At 45.9% G+C, this 13959-nt stretch overlaps 1 protein-coding gene across 2 annotated transcripts in view; it reads left to right on the top strand.

The window, feature by feature from the left end:
- Nucleotides 1-13959, top strand: part of Tnpo (transportin 1) — a 55257-nt gene that overhangs the window by 5382 nt on the left and 35916 nt on the right. For both annotated transcript variants that reach the window (XM_037432034.2, XM_075875086.1), the window contains 4 exons: nt 1718-1793; nt 2921-3177; nt 5747-5962; nt 10443-10565. In XM_037432034.2, coding sequence (XP_037287931.1) covers nt 1718-1793; nt 2921-3177; nt 5747-5962; nt 10443-10565 — 672 coding nt within the window. The remainder of the gene's footprint in view (nt 1-1717; nt 1794-2920; nt 3178-5746; nt 5963-10442; nt 10566-13959) is intronic.

Here is a 13959-nt window from a genome sequence, read left to right as displayed (position 1 = left end):
AAATTTTAGGGCTTAAATACACATTTTTCAGGCATGCAGATTACCGAAACATCCCACGGCCCTCTAGTGGGAATTTGTAATGCACCCAAGCTCTCAGCTGTTACAAAATGCTTTTCTAAAGTCTTATAATACCTAAATAAAGTTTAAGGAGATAATACACAAATGAAGTGACAATTCTGACTGATCTGATAAATGTCGAATTCGAAGCTTTCAGTGTCATGTACATGCAGGAGGGGCCGCAATGCATTCTAACAGTTTTTGAATGAATGAAAACAAACATCAGTTCTTGCTAAACCTTCTTGGATGAACTGGATCGTTATCATGTACGAAAAACATTTTTTATTTATTTTATGTACTTTTTGTGGGGTGTTGACATATCTTAAAGGAGCCCTGCAACACTTTTCCAAGCAACCATTGAATGGCTTCTTTAAAGGGACACTTGCTTTAAAGCAACTATTAAGTCGACGTTGATTGTTGAAATAGCGGTTCATAAATCTCTCGGTGTTACTTTTGTGCCAAGGACGTGCTTATTTTGGGATAAGATCACGTTTTAGTGGTCCGCATCGGGTTTGCGCACTCCAAATTACCCGCGCCTGCAGTCTGGCGTCACCGTTGCTGTGCACAACGTTGCTCGGCTTTATTGGCAGCCGCTCACACTGAAGGCAATAGAGGGAAAATAGTGGGAGCCACAGCAGCAACAACGGCCATTGAACAATTTTCGGCCATAGCTGTCAAGATTACAGGCGGGCTTGGTTGAACTGGGCCCCGCTAGATGGCACGACCCGTCTAGTTTTACCAGGAAAAAACTGGCTGTTTGAACCATTTGTGCCATTTGCCATAAAAACGCCCAGTGGTTCTTCTTTCCATGAATCAAATGAACAACCAGCATTTTATTAGGTCTCTTGATGCGTGGAAGGTTCTTTATTTGGTGCAGCTAGATTGACTACTAGTGATTAATTGTAGGCAGTATGTCTAATTTCATTGAGATCATTTTGCAAACATCTTACTGTGGTGCACTTATCTTGTGCATTTACCTTAATTTCTCGTCTAGTAGGATGCTGCTGTTAATAATATCGTCGTTTCATACGTTGCCATACATTGAGCTTTCACTCTCACGCAAATTGTCATTTGACTTTAGTGTCCCTTTAAACCAGGCAGCATTCGCTAAACAATCTGGAACAAAACTGTTAATCCAGTTGTACAAGAAAAAAATAATTTTTAATGGTAGTGGAGATGTAGGTGCACTCTGAGCAAGTTTCAGATTGGGATTCATTTTGCTGTAGTCAAGTCTTACATGACTACAACAAAAGTGGTCCTGACTATTTCTGCTGTAGTGCAAAAAAAATATTTAGTAGAAAATAACTAAATAACAGTACAGTTGTAATACAAACATTAGAGAAAGACTCTAACCTGGCGGAGGTACATTGAACTGTCTTAGCTGGAGCCAGCATTGCGGCAATGGGACTCATATTTGTTGCGGTTGCAGTTGCTGCACGTTGAAAACAAGTTCATTAGTTGAAACATCGGCTCCAGTGACATGCTTCATTAGATGATTTCACATGATTGCAGTTGTAGGCATGTGGTGATGCTTTGTTCAAACCCTGTTGTGACGCAGATGTGGCTTTTGCCAAGATGTGGGCTCTTTGTCATATTGTCGCATTGCACTGCCAGTCTTGAGACGCGCAAATTTCGGGTTTTCTGTCTCCCTTCTCTGCAGAAACTTGAGGAGTTGAACAAGTACCCCGACTTCAACAACTACCTCATATTTGTCCTCACAAAGTTGAAATCTGAGGGTGAGTTGGCAGATTTCTCATCTTTTTACTGTCGTGGACCTAAATCCTTTACCACCTTCCGTCTGTTTTGGTCAGAATCGAAAAGATTCAAACCACAAGAAAAAGAAGTTTACTTACTCTTTTACGGATGGTGCATAATATAGTGAAAAATTCTTGTGAAGCAACTTGAAAAAATTGTCCAGTACTGCCCTACCATGAACTGCCGTGACGGTGTTGCATCATTCGGCCCTGCCTGACAACTGGCCGCAAAGGGTTAATGGTTTATTTACTTTACATTTAGTTTCATGGAAATGGGGCTCGTCACGAATACAACTGAAGTCAGCGGGAACCTCTGAAGAGTATGTTGATTCGGCATTGCTTGCTCTGGGATGAGCAGGCACAAATGTTGTGCTCCAGCCATGTTAACAATTAAATGTTTGACTCAGCCTCCTTGTGAATCTCTTTGCAACTTGTGTTGTTTGATTGGGATATCTCAAAAGGAGTATGTTTTGAACTAGAAGTGCTTCAACAGTGAAGTTTCCAAATTAGATGCTGAATGTTTTTCATACTTTAAAAACCTAACCCAAAGACGAAATGTGATTAGAACATCCCAACTTAGTAGTAGTGCTTAGAAAGACGCCTGTTGTTTCATCTTATCAGCTCGTAAACAAATAAATCATGCTAGCTCACTATCTTACGGTGTAACTTCCATAGAAACTGCACTTTGATATGATTACATTGTTTTGTTTTCTGTATCTGCCAGTGCTTGCCCATTCTATTTGTGGATATAATATTGACTCATTAGGAAGCAGTTTTACAGATAGAGTGGTTTTTAAAAATTAATTAGTGGGCATTTTATGTCCCAAAACGACGACATGATGAGGAAAATCTTAATGGAGGGCTTTGGAAATTTCGGCTGCCTCAGTTTCTTTAACATGCTCCTAAATCTAAGTCTGCTGGCCCTAGCATTTCGCCTCCCATCAAAGTGCAGCTGCGACGGCTGGGATTCGATCCTGCAACATTTAGGTCAACAGTTGAGAGCGATAACCACTATACCGTCGTGGCCGGTGTTTAGGTGTTTGCAAAAGTCAAGAATTCAGTGTAGCTTGCTACACTGTTTCTTCATTGGCCACTTCGGTGTTGTGCAGATGAGCCAACCAGGTCCCTGAGCGGTCTGATCTTGAAGAACAACGTGAAGGCCCACTTTGACAAGTTCCCGCGAGAGGTTGGCGACTTCATTAAGGCAGAATGCCTGGAGAGCGTGGGCGACCACTCGCCCCTCATCCGTGCCACAGTGGGCATCCTCATCACCACCATCGCCTCAAAAGGCGAGCTCACCCAGTGGCCCGAACTACTGCCCCGCCTGTGCCAGCTGCTCGACTCCGAGGACTACAATGTTTGCGAGGTGGGCTTGCTCGCATTTCAACCGCTGTTGCAGGCAGCTTTGTAGACTGTGATCGAAATGAAGGGAGCTGTGTGGATTAGAGAGCAGATAGAGTTAGCAGAGATTCTCGTGGCCCTAAAAAGAAAGAGTGGACCTAGGCAGCTAATGCAGTGCATAAAATAAATGTCTGACAGCCACTGAGGCTAATTGAATGGGCTTTGCCACGCATGCTTAACTTTTTATTTGTTATTATTTTTAATTGTGACAGACTTGTTTTTAAGGCATAATATTTTCGCGAGTATGTTTGTTAAATGTGCGCCGTTAGGCCGGTGTTGTGTATGAAGTAATGTCTTGTGGAATGTGTTGTAATGTATCCAGCGGTTGTAACTGGCTGTGTCGCTGTAGAGAAGGCCGGCTTTAAGGAGGTGACGGGAGCAATCTGGCTGCTGCCCTTTACATGTCCATATAAAATGGCATGCATCTGCTTGCATCACTGGAGTGGGACAATATGGAGAAGTCTCACCAACTCGTAAATGTGACCAGTTCTATGATAATATAATGGCCGGTGTAAGGGCCACCCCTGCCCGAAGCTTCCTAAGCACAACTTCCTCCACCCTAGTAAGGTGAGGGGTGAGAGAGCAGACACACGGTGGAATGAAGCGCGTGTATCCTGCCGGAGAACATTTTTACCGGTATGGAGTAAGTTTAGGGGCTGAGGTGGAAGGGGAATGTGCTGGAAGGTTGATGTCTGGAGGGCAGTGCGTCTGCTGGTCAGCAGCAATGTTGTGTGGGTTCGCAGCATAGCCTTGAATCCAGTGTACTTTTATGCAAGTAGCTGTATTAGGGTTCAGCTTATGAATCACCTGGCAGATCTCCATCACCTTGTGTACTTTCTTGAACTCCTCAATAGCTCCTAAGGAATCAGTGTATACATCAGTCTGCTTAATTATAGGCAGCTTAGAGGTGGCATCTTGGATTGTATCATGTATGGCTTGAAGTTCCATCACAAGAGAAGTGGCCTCCGCAGATAGATAACGCTGGTGGCCACTGACAAAATTATGCGTAGTACTCGGGAATGATGTCCTTCCGCCGTCAGGATAGCAGCATCTGTATATAGTTTGCAGGTATTTGCATGGGGCCTCGATGATGGAGCGTTCGTCGATTGTAGATGATGTATCGGAGCGTTATTAGATGTGATGGTGATCAATTTCCAGGGAAGCATAGCCTCGGGCTGGTTGTCAATGCGAGAGCCACGTTGAAAGTGAGCATGTAACGCAGCAACAACGGGCACAAGTTGCCTTTTGATTTCACGAGCTTTTGTGCGTGAGTGATCAGGTTTCACCCCATAAAAATACCACCACTCGTAATAAAACACAGCACAATGTTTAGGAACTTTGCGATTGTTTCGGACTGTTTCGTAATGATTTCGTGCAAACCACGAGCAGTTGAGTTTATTTTAGGTCTAGCGTTGGGGGGGGGGGGGGGGGCACCAGTGGTAATGCAGGAAGGTTCACTTAGCATAAAAGTCGACACAATTTCCAGATGGGCAGATTACAAACATAAAGTGGGGTGGTGATATTAAAACGTTCGTAGGCACAAACTGAAATTGGCTTAAGACTGAGTAAATGAGAGCTTGTTAGGACATGCCTTCATTTTACAAACAGTTGACGTAGGTTTGGCTGATGGTGGTGATTAGTGTTTGGTGTCGATTAGCTTTGCCAATGTGGCATTGCTGAATGTGAAGAAAGAATTATACAACAGCTTATGATCGCAGCCCTGATAAGCTGAAAAGAAAATAGATGAAACTACTACAGAGTGCATAGTACAGCGGAGAACTTGCATGCATAAAACTAATTGGGGGAATAAGTCCCTGTAATGTCATATTGTGGTTCATGAAATATTGTCTATTAAGAGCCGAGAGGTTCCCTTGTGTTATCATTTCATGTTAATAGTATTGATTTGATCAATTGTTTCTACATGATTCATGTTATATTAGTTTAAGTGAGGTTTTAAGCTTTCACTTCTAAAGTGGAACCTTGCTTATACGACTTACAGAGGACCACACAAAACCGTTGCATAATCCGGGCATCATATAAATGGGGGAAAAAACTATGGGCCATATTTTGCACTCAGGGAAATTTGTAAAAGTGGTTTTTGTTTCTCTAAGACAGAATGTGAAAGTCTTCGTAAGGTGCGGGGTCGGCATAAAACTACGCCGTATAACCAAGGTTTTTAATACATTTCTTCTATGGGAATATCGCCGGTACCTAACCGATTCATCGTAAGAAGTGGGTCGTTGGGAAACATGGGACGTATAATCGAAGTTCTACTCTATTTGTTGCTTTAGTATGTGATTGTGCGCAAAGTTGAAAACTTTATTAACTCTGTCAAAGTTGTTCGAAACACTGTTGTGAACTGTTCGAAGCTCAAAAGAATGGAGGGTTCATGAATACTGTCACAGCTGGTAGCACCAACACAGTTTTCTGTGAGCTTAGTTCATTTTTGCCGGATCAGTCAACCGTGCAGTGAATTTCCCTTAGAATTTGTCTGTGCTGCCTCATGTCATTCGTTCTTGTCTTGATAAATGCAGGGTTCTTTCGGAGCCCTGCAGAAGATCTGCGAGGATTCGGCCGAGATGCTGGACACGGATGCGTTGAACCGGCCCCTCAACGTACTGGTGCCGAAGTTCCTCCAGTTCTTCCGGCACACCAGCCCTCGGATCCGGTCACACGCCATCGCCTGCATCAACCAGTTCATTGTCAACCGCACACAGGCCCTGATGCTCCACATTGACTCCTTTATCGAGGTGTGTTCTGCTGCTTCCTGTGGAAGCTTTCTTTGGTAGACATCATTCGTCGTTGTTTTCGTAAAGCTTCTTTTCGTGGGACGTGGTTACACAAGTCGATTCCGACGACTTTAAAAGGCAAGGTAGCACAACGAAGAGATTGCATTAAGCTAGCCGGAGCAGTTGTTGGTCGTTTTCGCCGTTAATGGACACAGAAGGCGACATACTTAGCGACGGCTGAAGAAAGGCCCGGCCATAAATGACGACTTCATACCTTGTCGTAAGTCTTGTGATAGCCTAGATGACCGGCGGTTGGATCATCATGAAAATCCGGTTGGATCATCATGAAAATCTTCTAGAACTTCAAGTTGCAGAGAATGTGGGATGACGGATACCCACTTGTTGCCATCGATGTGGTAAATGTAGCAGTATAAAGCGTCACTGAGTAGCTTAAATTGTTTAAGTTGTTGACAGAGTCAGGCGTTTGGAGGAGTAGTAGAGTCGGTCATGCGGTCAACAATGGTGCGGCAGTATGGGTCGACATGCTGTTGTGAAACAAGCACGGACTTGGTGCCGGGTGATAAACATAGTGCTGTGATTGGAGCGGTAGTGCCGTTTTGGAGTAGCGATGGTGAGTGGCCTCCGCTGGGGCAAAGGACAGTGCGATAGAGCATCGGCATCTTGATGCTTCTCCCCAGATCTGTAGGCGACTTTGAAATCGTACTGCTGCAAGCGAAGCACCCAACGATTGAGGCGACGCAATAATTTTTAAGTAATGAAAGCCAGCATAGGGCGTTATGGTTGGTAACGACGGTAAAGTGACCGTCTGAGGAGATATGGTCGAAATCTTTGCTCTGCCGAAACAACAGCAAGGCACTCCTGCTAGTTAACCTCCCTACCTTCGTTTTTTTCTTTTTCTTCTCTCTCTCTGTCTCTCTAGTCTTTAAGGGGAGACGCGGGTCGAAAAGTCGCGTTTTTTTTCCAAATTTCACCTTTTCTGTTTTTTGTTGCTTTATCATCTTTATACATTATATTTTGACATCTGAAAATATCACAGCGAAATAAGCATCAGAAGTCAGTGAAAAACGCGTCTGAGTGAGCGGCAGTGACGCGCGGCATCACGAAATTTACACAAAACGGGCTGCTGTTCGCGTGCTCGCGGGGCCGCGAAGAGAGCTGTCCGCCATATTGCGGCCGCTGGCTCGTGTAGAGTTGTCCTTACTCTCCACGATCCCAGTTCTTGAAGTCTCGTACGTTCACGAAAAATCTAAAAAAAAAGCAACAAAAACAGTCTTTTCCCGCCGTTTCAAACCGCGCGCCACTAACGCAGGGCCGCCATTGGCTGACAGCACCCGTGTTTTCTTGCCGTAGTTCGCTTCACTGTTTTCCGGAGTTATTTTTCGCTGTTTTCGTGCGATGGCAAGCCCGAAAAAGGCCGTTGCCGACCATCGGAAATACAGAAGTAAGAACAAGTTCAGAGGGAAGCGGCGGAGGACGTACAAGAAAGCCACCGCCAACGAAAATGTCCGCGACGGGCCAGCGGCCGGTAGGCCTAACATCGACCACGGCAACGTCGACCATGGCAACTGCGACGACGAGATCAACGCTGCAGTGAATTTTGTGAGTGCATCGCAGAAAAAGATCGCGTTATTCGAAAACGACGTCAGGCCGAATGCCGATCGTGCCGAAAGCGTAGTGCTGTGCGAGTTGGGTGCATTGACGGCCGTCGTCGCAGGCGCGGCATGCCCCGTTTGTCACGAGAGTAAACTCGCAGTTCGGGCACCGAATAAAAAGCGGAAAGGCCTTTCGGCGTTTCTGGAGCTACACTGCGAGAATGCGGAGTGCTCGGAGAGCATCCTTTCGTCCGCGTACTCGTCGAAGCGGGTCGCGTCAGATGGCGGCCGCGGTGCAAGCAGAAGCTACGACGGCGGGAGTTCGCGTGACGCCTTTGCCGTGAACCTGAAAGTGGTGCTTGCAGCGCGTGCCGTCGGTATCGGGCATGAGCAACTTTCACGATTTTGTGCAGTAGTTGGATTGCCAAACCCTATGCACCATAAGACCTTCCATGCTATCGGCAAAAAGATTCACAGTGCGGCAGTGAAGGCTGTCTGTGAAAACATGCAAAGGGCACGCAGCGTCACCAAAGAGGTGGCTGGTAACAGTGACGTGCCAGTCATGTTTGACGGCACATGGCAAAAAAGAGGCCACAAAAGCCACAATGGTGTGGGAACTGTAGTGTCCTTGGACACTGGTTTGTGCCTGGACTATGAAGTGCTTTCCAACTTCTGCCTGGCGTGCAGTTTGCATAACGACATGGGAGGCGATGAAGAAACATGGCAGGCGTTTCATCATCCCGTTTGTGAGAAGAATTGCGACTGTTCTTCGCATGCCATGGAGGCCGAAGCTGCAGTGCGCATTTGGCAGAGGACTGTGGACTATGAGACACCCCTGCGGTTCACCATCTTCCTAAGCGATGGAGACAGCAAGGCCTACAACGGGGTCTGTGATGCCAACGTGTACCCTGACACTCCAATTGAAAAAGAGGAGTGCACCAACCACGTGGCGAAACGTCTGGGCACCGGCCTGCGGAAGCTGCCAACGCCACTTCCACGAGGGGAGAAGCTGAAGGAGACCACCATCCAGAAGCTTCAAACTTACTTTCAGGTGGCCATTGTGAACAATCGGGGAAATGTCCACAAGATGTACACTGCCATATGGGCCTCATGTTTGCACTCGTGCTCAACAGACGGTGCTGGAAGTCACAAGTTCTGTCCTGCAGGCCCAGACTCGTGGTGCAAGCACCGACGTGCTGAGGCGCAGGGCCAGCCTGCACCGTGCCACACCCCCCTCCTGACCAAGGCCCAGGGTTTGGCAGTCCTCCCAATCTACAAGCGTCTCACAGATGCGAAGCTGCTTGCCCGGTGCCTCCACGGCAAGACACAGAACGCGGCCGAGTCCCTGAACAGCAAAATATGGCTGCTGTGTCCAAAGACCCGGTTTGCTTCCCGGACTGCTGTGGAAACAGCCACAGCCATTGCAGTCCTGTGGTTCAACCGGGGCCACGCGAGCTTTGAAAAGGTGCTGGAAGAGCTTGGGGTGCTTCCTTCGGAGGCCCTGGTTACCCTCAGCGACCGCCGAGACAGCATGCGCATGCACAAGATGAATGTGCGTCAGACCGCTGAGGCGAGGGCACACCGTCGCAGTGCAGCCAAGAGGGCCCGGGTGGAAGAGTCCTGCCGCACCAGCCGGCAAGGGAAAACCTACGGTGCTGGAGAGTTTTAGACAACTGATATTCCCTCTGGACATGTGTGTATGTGTTCAGCACAAGTTTCGTGCTACTGCGTTTTTCATTTTTGTAAATACAGACTTTCAAACTTTCAAACGCGTTTTTCTCATTTCGCAATTTTGGCCAATTTGCATTTTTTGCGGGAAGTGTTTCGGGCACTTAGAATGGTCATACGACGACGAAATTTGGCACACACATTGAGGAGAGTGCGTAGGGTGCCGATATCTACTTGAATCAGCACAACCTATCAGCTGTAAATATCTATTAATAAATTTAATGGTGGTCGAGTGGAAAAAAAAGGGTAGTTTGCTACACAGATGTTTTTTTCATAGTTTCAAAGTTGGAGCACAATTTCTAGCTAGATATCGGCACTCTATGGCTAATAGGGAGCAAAAGGAGCCATTGAACAACTCTCTGCATGAACATTTAGTATGCGCGAAAGTTCCCGGAAAACTTATCAAGTTTCACCATTACTTGAAACACAACTCCCAAACTATTGCACTTATGTAAAAACTGATTACAGATTTGGAATCAGGAGGAAAAACTGCATCAGTGGTCCAATTTCTGAAGCTCTAAGTTGAATAACAAAAAAAAAGTGCTTTCGAGGAGCGTCTCCCCTTAAGTTATAGATTTTGTTGAACAACTAATGTGGCTGGACCCGACATTTTGACTGCAAAACATTGGGTCAGGCGACATTACTTGTTGAACAAAATCTATAACTTGGACATTTTTTTTTTTACAAAATATATCACATTTTTTATCTATGCTGATTCCACTGTATTGCTTGATAACTTAGGTTAAATTTCTTCATGAACCAAGTTCAACGACCCCACTCTAGTTACACTGGTTTTCTGCTAGCTGTGAGGACTCTTAGAAACAGTAAAAAATCATTTTGAAATTTTCACTTTCATCAAAGTCAACATGCATAGCAAGGTAGTTCCCTCAGAAGTGCTGCGAAGGAACTTTAGACTACAAAAATGCTTAATTTACCATTAGTTCGGTATTTGCGGTCTCCTCTTTCTTGATAGTGCACAGAAAAGACAGAAGTATGTCGCGTCTCCAAATGGGAACATCGTGTCACCAAGGTATAACAAATGCAATGTAGTACCTCACTTGGTGCAAAAAATTGACCTTTTTACTGGCCCTTCTGGTTTTGTAACTTTGTGCCTTGTCTTTTGAATGAATTCATTCTTTCTTTATCTTTTTCTACGATAGAACTTGTTCCACCTCGCCTCGGACGAAGACTCTGAAGTCCGCAAGAATGTGTGCCGTGCTCTAGTCATGCTTTTGGAGGTTCGCATGGACCGTCTCATTCCCCATATACACAACATCATCGAGGTAAGTATTGGTCCGCTAATCTCTCAATCTGCTTCTAGATGTCCTTAGGTGACTCTTCGTAGACAAATATACTGTATTTTCTTGTGTGTAACCTGCATGAAAGAAAGCTTTGTATATTTGGAGCCAACTGGAAGAAAAAAAATGCAAATTCTGGTCTTTCAAAGGTGCCTTCATGACATTGCTTCACGGCTGCGCAATGAAGCTAGCTCTGCAGGAAAATGTAAGGATCCTTTTTAAAATGTGTTTCACAAATTGTTTTATAGGGTGTGGGTTTTACGTGAGAAGATAGGGTATGCTGGCTCTTGTTTCAGCTGGCACACAGTGATGACACAGATGACTTCGATGCCAACATGACGGCCTTGGAACGAATCGTACTGTCTCACGGTGTGCCGGATTTATGTGGCAGTGAATGCTGGGTCTTTATCGAATGATTAAACATGTTACAGTATCACCTCATTATGACAGACCTCCATAATGAAGACAATTTCGGTCTGGTGTAAAATGAGTACGTAAAATCCAAACAGACCTTTATGTTAACACTGACTCGGTCTGCTATAACCAGTGAGAATAAGAGTCGTATACAGATTTATTCGCAATAGGACATAAAAAAACGCGATTTTTTTAAAATCGCATTTTCGTTTTCTGTAGCCCTTTTTCTTTCTTATTCCGAAATAGTTTCACTGAAAACTACGTAGATGTGCTGTAAAAAGTTTTTGCACCTGCCGAGGTGGCAAAAATTATTGTGGAAATCATTTTAAAAAAGCATTTTTTTTTCTAAATTTTATATTTTCGCAATGGCAGAACTGCCCACCACCATTTTGGGCTCGTAAAAGTATTTCGTAAAGAGCATTCTGTGTTCGAAACATGGTTCAAAAAACAGACCTCTGAAATTCATTTCGAGGCCTCTGATTGGCTGCTTCTGCAGTGTTCTAGTACGCATCGCTGGTCCAATGCTTGTTCCGGGATATGCATCTGGGATATCATTGTCTGCTTCTTTTGCGTTTTGAGGTCGTGGCTGTCTAAAATTTCGCTACTTAGTGACATATTCGCACTCGTTCTGTTTTCATGGGTCGGCAATAATTTAGGGTACGATTATGCCTTATTTAAAGGGGGAAGATACTATCAAATGCCAACTTCTTTCTTCATTGAGATATCTGAATGAAATTTTCAGGGCATTCTCTAAGCAAAAGCATCGAAACTACTACAGTAGAGTCTGGATTATTCGAACTCGAAGGGGCCCAAAAATTTTTTCGAATTGATGAAAACTAAATGAACGGAGGGCTCACCATGCAGTGGCGCATGTGCATTGAGCTAACACACGAGGGGGAAGTTTCAGAAGACTTACATTTATTTACAAATCACAGGACATCGTCATTATTTGAAGCAATTGGTCAAACGTCTGCACACGTTTGTCTGCAAACGTCTGCACACGTTTGTCTTGCAGACGTCTGCACACGTTTGTCTTGCAGACGTCTGCACACGTTTGTCTTGCAGCGAGTCAATTTCGCACGCAGCTTGCAAAACATTTCTACTTCGCCTTCAGCATTCTCCTGGCAAAAGAAGTTGCGCGCGGCAATGTTCAGCGCCGACACTCTCCAAAGACAATGACAACAACGACTGCGTCTCCGCTACGCAGCCGCAGCGTGGCCAGCACGTGACGAGAAAGGAGGAGCATCTCCACATGGGAAGAAGCAGATCGGCATTTGAGAAACAATACTCTACGGCAGTTTTTTTCTCTCTCTTTCTCTTCGCTCGCGTCGTTGAAAGAAGGTGTACGTGGCAGTGGGCAGGCACGGGAAAGGGGGGAGGCGTGGCACCAATGTGTGACGTCCCCGCAAACGTTGAATGGAACCCGGGTCTTTCAAGATGTTTACGTCCATTTATTCAACCCACGCCACGGCAAAAAGAAAAACACCTGGGGTAACGAATGCGCATTTCGGAGTGGAGTTCCTGGGAAAAGTTCTGGCGGCGGTTTAGTGGTCCCACCGCGCAAACACCAGGACCGTGTGGCGGCTTCTTGTCTACGAACACTACAGTGGCGATGCACAAAGCGCGCCCTTCCGATTTATGGCATGAGGGCAGCGGAGCACCTTTGGTTTTGGTTCTGTACATGCGACTCAGCTGCAGCGCGTGTGCCAGGCCAGGCCTGACCTCACATTCCGTCAGCCTCCGCGGCTTCCAGGCTCATTACTGCGTTCTGCCCAGATGACCATATTCGGCATTGAAGGACGAAGTGGCGACGATTGCAAAGAATTGTGCGGGAGACACCGGGTTGGTGGCGTTGAAACTCGATCTGGTCGTCGGGCACCGGAAACTGGGGACTTTTCAGAGCAGCACTCTAAACTACGCACGTCTGCCATTACAGATGGCGTGCTATGTCTGAGGGTTAGGACTCCTGGTCGCCCATAATTCACGTGTCATCAAACAGCTCGCCGTTTCTCTCTGAATTTGGAGTTCGTACATTATTTGTTTTACTTTGCTTGAGAAAGGGCTTTCTGCTGGTGTGAGCTGCGGGGGTGGTCGTCGAGGCTGGCGCACACCGACTGACAAAGAAATATGTCGCATCAACAGTGGCAATTGGTTAGGTGCCACGGAGGGGCGGAGTCGGGTCCTATGAAAAGGGACTGCGATCGAAGAGATGGTCCAATGAGATCGAGATGGTAGAAAGGCGGAATGAAAAAGGAAGATACTGCGGTGCGATGAGATGGTGATGAGAGTCGATGAGATGATGACTGAGGCAGAGACAGCAAGATGATGGAAATTTAGGAATAGGAGACAAGGAAGCGAGCGATTGGGACGTTGTGAAAGAGGCTAAGATGGAAGTGACTGTGACAGACGATGAAGGTGACAATGACGAAGACGATGAAGACCTTGACAAATTGGACAGTGACCCCTGGAGGAAGTGATCCCAGACTCGAACAGCCAGCTCCGAGGCCCCTGAGAATATGCACTTTTCATGAGATGAACTTCCTGTATTTTATTCAGATGAGCTTTGCGGGAAGGGAGGCAGCACGTTGAGACATGGTGTGTGGTTTTGTTAATTGATGACTTCATCATTTGTGTTGTCGCGTCTTTCCTTCATATGGTCGTACTCTTGTTTGTTGCCGGTACTTTGCTCATGTATCCTGTGTCGCACGTCGCGAGTGTTTTATTCATGTGTTATTAATTTGGTGCAGCAGATTTGTTGTATGCGGGCAGCATGTGTGAACGCCGTTTGCTGTTGGTGGTAAATTAAATGCGTCATTAATTAATTAATTGCGAAAATGTCGTAGCGTCTCTTACTTCCCGACCCCAGCACGAATCCCTGCGTGTGGAAGAACTGGTTGAGACTCATAGCCAAGAGGGAACTGAGAAAAGGGGTTGAGTGGTCTTCCCTTTCTTTGGCGGTCGGCGG

This window comes from Rhipicephalus microplus, chromosome 10, assembly GCF_043290135.1.
Source record: "Rhipicephalus microplus isolate Deutch F79 chromosome 10, USDA_Rmic, whole genome shotgun sequence".
Lineage (NCBI taxonomy): Eukaryota > Metazoa > Arthropoda > Arachnida > Ixodida > Ixodidae > Rhipicephalus > Rhipicephalus microplus.
The sequence above is the reverse complement of the archived record's forward strand: the minus strand, read 5'-3'. Positions and strand labels throughout refer to the sequence as shown.